This window comes from Lissotriton vulgaris, chromosome 7, assembly GCF_964263255.1.
Source record: "Lissotriton vulgaris chromosome 7, aLisVul1.2, whole genome shotgun sequence".
In the NCBI taxonomy this organism is placed as follows: Eukaryota; Metazoa; Chordata; class Amphibia; order Caudata; family Salamandridae; genus Lissotriton; species Lissotriton vulgaris.
In genome coordinates, this window is record NC_141695.1 from 1,118,510,332 (window position 1) to 1,118,519,217 (window position 8,886).

At 47.3% G+C, this 8,886-nt stretch overlaps 1 protein-coding gene across 2 annotated transcripts; it reads left to right on the forward strand.

Annotated features, from left to right (window-relative positions):
• Positions 1-605: 605 nt before the first annotated feature.
• Positions 606-5,797, forward strand: DRD1 (dopamine receptor D1). Of its 2 annotated transcripts, none has more exons than XM_086928866.1 (3): positions 606-731; positions 1,194-2,312; positions 2,385-5,797. In XM_086928866.1, exon 3 carries the CDS (start codon positions 3,032-3,034, stop codon positions 4,400-4,402), a length of 1,371 nt encoding a protein of 456 aa, XP_086784992.1. In that variant the 5' UTR covers positions 606-731; positions 1,194-2,312; positions 2,385-3,031; the 3' UTR covers positions 4,403-5,797. The 2 variants fall into 2 exon arrangements, with proteins under 2 accessions (XP_086784992.1, XP_086784991.1); XM_086928865.1 differs by having other exon boundaries at positions 2,407-5,797.
• Positions 5,798-8,886: the final 3,089 nt, after the last annotated feature.

Here is an 8,886-nt window from a genome sequence, read left to right on the forward strand (position 1 = left end):
GTCATGCAGAGCTGCCTCTGACCTAGCCTTCGTCTATTGCCAGATCAGAATCCTGCCATGGCGCTGTGACAGTGTGAAGAAAGTAATGAGGTGCTGTCTAAATGCGGGGCTGTTACAACATAAGGATTCTGCAGGGAAATCGGTATCCAAAAGAGCCCTGCTATTCAAATGTACGGAATTTCGCTTCTAGGAAATGCTCAGAATTAGACAGATTTTAAAGATGCCTTGAACCGTAGATCACCGGAAGTCTCGATGTGTTTTATCCACGCGTTCTCCAACTACATAGTTCAAGTTTTTCCCGCATCCCCTGTTCTAGCGCCGCTGAATCCCTGCAATTAAATAATTTCTAATTGTATTCAAGTCTTCGGCAGAGACAACAAATCGAAGTATTTTTCGTTTTAAGAAAAAATGTACCGACGCTGGTAGACAAGATTGCGTTGGTTCCACGCACAGCGCAACATCGAGCTTCAGTGTGAGGTGAAACACAGCAATGTAAGAAAGTTGCCACTAGAGGGCACACAAAGACCATAATCCTGGGGCTATCTGAGGGGAACCGAATAGAGATGTGAACCTCGCATCATTAAAGCTGGGACAGAGCTGGGAACCAAGCAGTGAGAGGATGAGCGGGCACTACTTCCCTCTTCAGTGCAGAATCGGACTGCAGGACTTTTCAGGGGCCAACATGTGCCTGTCCCAGATTTCCACCGCCCATAGCCCGAGGGCGCTTCAAGGTAAGGATACCGAGAGCAACCTCGGAGAGCAGCCGGATCCAACTTTACACACAAGCAGTAGCTTTAAAAGGGATCCCAGGGGGCAGAGGGCTGCATGTGCATTCAGAGGAAATATGCATTTAATGAACTGGAAATATGTATTTAATCAAGTTTGCACGTCTGAAGCAATTGTTCATCTGAATAAAAAGGTCCATTAGCCATAAATTGATATTTTATTTTATCCAGGTATACAGAGCCGTTTATTTCAGTGTAAATGAAAAACCCTGTTTTTTTAATCAGAAGCCATGTTCTCTGTGTGCAGAAGTGCGTGTCGCCGTTTTGGAATTTAAATTAAAGTATGTACTGAGCACAGTAATTTAAATTAAAGTATGTACTGAGCACAGTTCACAAGTCGTTTTGCCATTCACTAATTTCAGTTTTGTTTTTGTGTTTTTTTGCCCGACTTGATCCTGTGCAATCCAGGGTGAAGAATCCGGTCTAATGCGCCCAGCCAGGCGTCACACTCTGCCATGGACCCGCCATCGGCCCCGCGAGTGAAGCTTCAGGGTGGCGTGTCCTGGGCACTGCAAAGGAAACCCGAGGGTCTTCCCACGGACGACCCCCCAGCGCACTGAAGGGGGCCTGCTCCATTTGGAGGTGTGTTATCACGTAGAGACGCTTCAGCATGTCGTGTCCTGGAAGTGCCCGCGCCCCATCATCCGTGGCAGGAGGGGGGGTCTGAATCGAGAGAGGATGTAGCTTCGCGGGCGGCATTTGGGGCAGTCTTCGAGGATGAAGTGGGAATAGCCTTCTGTTACTCCGGGACAGGGGCGGAGAAGGTGCACCCCACCCACCGCACCGTGAACATCAACAGGGCGCGTTCTGCACCGGAGGGGGCGCGTGGAATGGAGGAGCTACACTGGGCGTTTGCTCCTAGGATTGAACATCTGCCGGCAAAATTCGACTGTGGCGACTTGCAAACAGATATTTAGAAACCCCTGCACGAGCACCTTCAACGGAGACTTCCCCGGAGCTGGGCAGAAAGCCCGTCATTCACCGTGCCCCATCTCCAGGCAGTGGAACTCCAACCTTATTCTAAAGCTGCCATGTCCTCGCCTCTTTAATGTGGCTGGCAACTCCCTGGAGGAACCACCGCGTGGCTAGTTATTCCCTGTCTTCGCCTAGATGCACTTGCAGACCTTTTCCACGTCCCAGTGAATTTTAAAGTGAACGGGAATTCGCTTTTCTGGGAAATACGTGTACACTGATTGTTCTTAGAGTTTATTAACGGATGAAAGAAAGAATACCAGTTGACCAAAGGGATTATCAAAAGCCACAGAAGAGGCAGCTGGTATGCGCCCAGGTGAAGCCCAGATGAAAGGAGGAGCTTTTTGCACAGACTGGGGATCTGTGGCCCTGAGGAACATGCGAGGGAACCTCCAAGCTTCTTGTGGGCTTCACGCGGCCTTCAGATGGGCTTATCTTTCCGTCTTGGGACAGCAGATGCCTGGCACCGAGTGGCATCCGCGCTTTATGGGATGACCATCTGTGAGCGAGTGGGTATTCATCTGGACCCAAGGATCTGACCCCAAAGGAGAAGAGGTAAGCATGTTACTTTTAGCTTTAGGAGGGAGAGCTTGGATGATGACACTTTGCGGCACTATGTCCTGAAAGATATTTTCATATTTGTCCCCAGGGTTCAGAGACCCCACCAACCCCCAGAGAACGTTGGCGCTGGTGGAAGAAGTTGGTCAGAAACGAATTTCAGCTGTATGCCTGTAACCTGCAACTTAGGTGTGGAAATAATGTGAAAGAGGAAGAGGTTGGAGAACAGTACAGTAAGCAAACCTCTGGACTGGCTGTCTGCACAGCCACCTCGCCTATCACGCCTCAGTAGACTTGGAGGGTTATTCAAATGGACACTGGGAATAAATGATCAATAGTCCTTTGGAGGGCCAGTTTGTGCAGCATTGCGAATGTGCCAACGCGCCTGCACATGGACAGACCACTACTGTGGCGTTCTGGAGCTTCAGCTGTCCTCGTGGAAGTGGTTGATCTGAAAGTATGCTTATTCCATGCAGGGACATCCACAGAGGATTACCCGCTGTAGAAGGCGTTGCTGCGGCTACCACCTCTGGTGTGCTTGGCGAGGTGCCCCACGGTGTGTTTCGTAAGCAGGATGCGGTGCACACAAGACAGGGTTGAAGGCACCAGTCAGCAGACGCGTGGACTTTGATACTGTAGCAGCCTCTGAGTCGATGGATATGATCCATGCTGACCATCGTAGAGGGTCTCGAGATGTTTCTCGACCGCGATGAACGATGACTTCAAACACCACCACAATGGATGGGAAAGGGCTGCACCTGGAACGGGATTCTTCCTTTCGGGTCCTCACAGGCTGTTTCCTCTCTGTGCTGGTACTGTCCACCCTTCTGGGTAATACCCTGGTCTGTGCAGCTGTGGTGCGGTTCCGACACCTGCGTTCCAAAGTCACCAACTTCTTTGTTATCTCACTGGCTGTGTCCGATCTCTTGGTGGCCCTCCTGGTCATGCCGTGGAAAGCTGTGTCAGAGATCGCTGGCTACTGGCCCTTTGGCTCCTTCTGTAACATATGGGTGGCTTTTGATATTATGTGTTCTACGGCCTCTATTCTGAACCTCTGTGTTATTAGTGTGGACAGGTACTGGGCCATCTCCAGCCCTTTCAGGTATGAACGGAAAATGACCCCTAAGGTGGCCTTCGTTATGATCAGCGTGGCGTGGACATTGTCGGTGCTGATCTCTTTCATACCAGTCCAGCTCAACTGGCACAAGGCCAGAACCACCAGCTTCCTGGACCTGAACGCAAGCCTCCAGGGACAAGATGCCCCCATGGACAACTGCGACTCTAGCCTCAACAGAACCTATGCTATCTCTTCTTCCCTCATCAGCTTTTACATTCCTGTAGCCATTATGATCGTTACGTATACACGGATATACAGGATTGCAGCAAAGCAGATTAGGCGCATCTCTGCCCTGGAAAGGGCCGCGGTGCATGCCAAGAACTGCCAGAGCAGCACAGGCAATGGCAGTAGCTTGGATTGCCAGCAACCAGAGAGTTCATTCAAAATGTCCTTCAAGCGGGAGACCAAGGTGCTGAAGACCTTATCCGTCATCATGGGGGTCTTCGTCTGCTGCTGGCTGCCTTTCTTCGTGTTGAACTGCATGGTGCCCTTCTGTGACCCCAGCTACACGTCTAGTGGAGCAGAGCCCTTCTGCATCAGTTCCACTACCTTTGATGTATTTGTCTGGTTCGGCTGGGCCAACTCCTCTCTTAACCCAATCATCTACGCCTTCAACGCTGACTTCCGCAAGGCCTTTTCAACTCTTCTCGGCTGCTACAGGCTCTGTCCGGGCTCCAGTAATGCCATTGAGACGGTGAGTATCAACAACAATGGGGCAGTCCTCTTCTCATGCCATCACGAGCCCAAGGGGTCCATTCCAAACGACTGCAACCTGGTCTACCTGATCCCCCACGCCATCATCTGTCCAGAGGAGGACGACCTGAAGAAGGAAGAGGACGGGGAGCAAGGGGCCCCATCAAGGCCCCTGGACAAAATGTCTCCTGCCCTGTCTGGGATCTTGGATTATGAGGCTGATGTGTCCCTGGAGAAGATCAACCCTATCACACAGAACGGACAACAGAAAACTTGAACCTTGGCCTCAGTCTGCATCCAAAATTAAGTACCCGGGACACAAGCTTTGTGAGTACCCGTGGCCTGCGCACTTTGTTGAAAGCTGCTGATGAAGAAGAATGAAGAGCTGACATGGTTCCAAAATGTATTTCACTGTATTTTATATCTGTTCTTAGTTTCTTTGTGAGACAAGCAGAAAAAGACATAAGGGGCCCTAATTTATTTTTTTCTTAACCCCACGGTGTTTGCCTAGACACTTGTTTCTTGTTTACCTGGCCATTAATTCGGGAAGGTCCCCCACAAATTAAGCAGGAACAGTTTAGATACCAAGACTCAAAGGAACCATGGGTGTTAATCTTCAGTATGGGGGGGGTTGGTAGGGGAGGCAAGAGATAGAAGGTGGAACCTACTCCACCCGAAAGAAGTGGGACTGATTGTAAACGAGGATCCAGATACAAATGCCTTCATTGAAAAATTTCTAAAAAGCAATTGAGCCTTATAGTTAGAATCAGTATTTTTGTAAGATTCCAGAGAGAAAAGGAGATTATGTTAATATACTGTTTTATATTAATTTATTGATTTAAAGTGGACCCTGTTTCTCGTCATTATACTGCCACAGGTCAGACTTTCTTATTTATCTTATTTATAAAAATTATTTTATGGAGGTAACAAGTACTTTGCGATTGGTCACCACCATTATGCCAGGTGTATGATTATACAAAGACACACACACTGCCAACAAGTACGCTATTGTGTAGATAATAGAACGTGTCGTGCTGAAAGCCATGAAACTAGAGACTTTGCAGTTTGATCGTTTGTAAACTATCCATTTTCAAACTGAGGAGAAGTTGGTGCCCCCTGCCGAGACCCCCGCATAGTTACGCCTGGATTACACAGACATGTGCTTCTCTCGATAGGGATATTTTGAAAAGTAAGTCATTCATTTGGGCTGTGCAAGTGAGTTTAAGTGGGGTTTCCGGTCAGGTTGAACATCTCTGTCCCCTTCAAAGAGGCTCAACACGTCCTGCGTCTTTTTTCAGAGAAAACAAGGGGCTGGTCATGACGCATAATGACGTCGTCTCCGTCACACGTAGAATCATTGAGACGTGACCTTCGATGAGCGGGAACTCTGAGTCAAGGCAGGCGGGAGAGAAGCAGTGAACGTCACACTCAGCCCTTATGGGACAGGCCTTTCTGTTTCTCTCCACCATAAAACATGCACCATAGCAGGATACATGAAAAACGCAATACTTTTTGAAGCACGCTCTCCTATGGTCAAAAATGTGCTTGAGTTTGACTATCTCTCACAGGCTATTCCCATTGGCTGCTTAAGTGCTCATGTGGAAGAATGGGGCTTGTTTTCTTGCTATGAAAGCAATATAACATGAAAAGGAGTGGTGCAGTTTTTTTTTTTAACACAGGGATGGCTAGGGCACTTAGGTTTACCAGTTCTGTAGCCAGTAGCTGACCCAGTCCATTTTTTTTAATTAGTATTGTGTCACTCATTCTGTTTCTGGGCTCATTAAGGATTACAAGTGAGAAAAAAACGAGATGAATGAATTCAGGACTTCGCCTTCTAGAATCCAAAGAAAATAAACATTGATAAGGCCAAAAGGTCTGTACTTGGTACACTGGTGATGTCTAAATTCCTTTAAACGTGTTATTGCAAGCATATGCCACCTAACTAAAGAACGACAAAAGCTGCAGGCCAAACTGGCGGCCTTATTCATTGAATAAAAGTTTGAAACAGAAAAAAGACATTGCAAATACTTTAAAAAAAGAACTGTATTTTTGCTTCCTAAGAGGCCGATGTTCTTAGTACAGGTGTAGAAATCCTTTGTAGCTTTAGTGCACATCACAGGAAAATACAGTTCTTATTGGCTCAAATAAAATATAGTAATGGCTTTGAAATACTGTAACTTAAAAGCATAGTTCAAACATACCAGAATGATGGAAAAATATATAGAAAAGAAAAGTAAAGAAAACAACATTTGCCAAGTCAAACATTTTGGTCTACAGGCCCTGGCACTGAGGCACACTTTTTTTAGACAGATGTGACTGGGAAAATAATACACCATCACGCATAGTGTGAGAGTGCTAGTGGCTCAAATGGGCTGACCCACTGTGCGGCAGTGGGTGGAATCAAAATGTGAATGGCAGTTGAACAGACCAGTGGATGAAGAGGGCTGACCCAAAGCAAGTATTTGTATTCATGTTATTTTTTTTAATACATGATGCTATTGAGGCACATGTCTTCTTGCTAGAATCAAAACCAGGATGAGGTGAACTACTTGGCATTCATCAGCATACATCTTCCATAAAAAATAAGATAAATCGCAAAATACAAGGAAGCCTATGTCTTCCCTAACTAGGGAATCTTAGATTTTCTGCACTGTGTGGCGGTAGATGCAATTGTTTAAAAATTTAGCAGTGGTGTGTGATTATTCTGTAGTTACTCTGGAACCGTCTAGTTGTTTTTGCCCACATAGCAAAGCCATTTATTTTAGAAGAGTTTAGACCAGATGCAAAGTAAAATCGGGTAACTTGGTCAGAATCAAACAGTTCGGCCACACAGTCGTCTCAAGATTGCCAAGTCCATGCTTGAATAGCTCACTCTGCCAAGTATTTTTCTTTGCATTCTGGGACTTGTAGTGCCAATTTTACAAAGAGCTATCAAGGACTGTGGTTCCCGAAGGCAAAGAGAAACCCTAGACTGAATGATCTACTTATGCATGGGCCTGGGAAACTTGAAATCTATGAGTCCGGAAGCCTGAATTTCAACCCTATTGGTTAAAACTTGAATATGTATGAGGCAGAATGTATAGTAGGGGGCTAGCGAAGTCGAGTTGATAAATGTGTTGCACATGTGTTCTGAGGGGCCGAATGTAAGTTTCTTAATTCCATGCATGAGTAGTTCATCCAGCTCAGTTCTTTTAATTGCATCCTGGGACTTGTGATCCTGTTGATTCTGTTATAAAAGTAACATCATAAGTCCAAAGATGCAAGAGAACATTTGACCCTCTGAAGAATTAGGGCCCCCCTCAAAGGTTGGAGGCCTCTCTGCACTGCAGGGACGACAGGGGGCCTGCATTACGCCACTGACCTGGAAATCCGCTTGTGTGGGTGGTGGTAAGTGGTGCGCCACTCTATGATGTTCTGCAGGGGGTGGAAAACAGTTTAGGTGGGACATCGGCTACGGGGAAGGCACACCCGAGAGAGAATATTGCATGGGGACGATACGCCCTATATATGTGCAGCAATAGGCACGGAGGGATCCTTGTTTTGTTTCCATGGCAGTTTGTTATGCAGAGGCAGGTTCACACACATGTGACGGAGGGCGGGGGTGCACGCCCAGGGAAAGCTGTGTCCATATGAGCCACTTCCAGGCTGTTCCCTCCCATGCTGCCAGTGGAATGTAGAGCAGACCAGCTGTCGGGGTTATGTGGGAATGTATACAAGTTAAAGAGCCATCCTTTCAAAGTATGCGCAGGCTGCAGGGTTCTCACGAGGGTTTCAAGGTGTACCTGGAGAGATGCAGTTAAAGCGGTGCCTCTTTAAAAGACTGTCTCACCGCCTGCCCTCTTCTCCCTCCCGTCTCTGGTAGGAGCCGAAGTTGGCATTTCAACGTGCAGTGGAAGGCCTTCGCGCTCTCTCTCTCTCGAGTTTGGTTCGAGCCCACCAGTTTGCAGCTGTTCGCGTTTATTTACACAGTAGCACTTCCTACTCTTTTTTTTTTGGGAGGGGGGAGGGGTCGCTGAGCTATGTTTTAATGATTGGAATGGGTTACTCTCAACCGGCTTTAAAAGACCGAGCCTTTTTTTCTTTAAATAAAGCGCCTAATATCAGGCGTGCTCATTTTTGCATGAGCGCTAGGTTTTGTCATTCTAGTGGATTGAAGGCAGCAAATGGAGCTGTCCTGTTATGTTAACGATAAAGCTAATATTTTAGTATATACATTATAATTAAACGCGAATTTCCACAGCAGACAACGCAAACACCACGGGAAGAATGTAAAACCTGATCTTTACCACCGAGATTGCGCGTGGATCTGAAAAGGTGGGGAGAGGGGGTGGAGATTTTGCGCACGTGCTGTGCTAACAAACAGGCCCGATACCTTTACATGAAATCCTAGTACCTCGCGTGGGGAATAATAGCGGCAAGAAACCACTTTACTTTCTCTTTTTCTACCGCATCGGGTGATATAATGACAGGCAACAAAAAAATGCTATTATCGGCGCGCATAAAACGGAGGCATTAGCATGAGAGACGTTTTTACAGCAGATCGCTATTTTACAGGGTCTGTGCCTCGTAGGTAGAAATCCCCCCCCCCCCCACCCCCCCTACCGGAACATGTGCTATAAATCGCCACGCGCCCGCCAGCACCCAACACCCCCCTCCTACCCCTCATGTGATGTTTGGACACACACATTGATTGCCTTTTGGCAGCGAAGAGAACAGGGGAGAAGGAGGACGGGAGGTGTTTGGCAAAGATAATTCCCTTTA

What these genes read in the sequence shown, in the direction of transcription:
- DRD1 (XM_086928866.1), top strand. Translation starts at nt 3,032, where the DNA reads ATGACTTCAAACACCACCACAATGGATGGGAAAGGGCTGCACCTGGAA.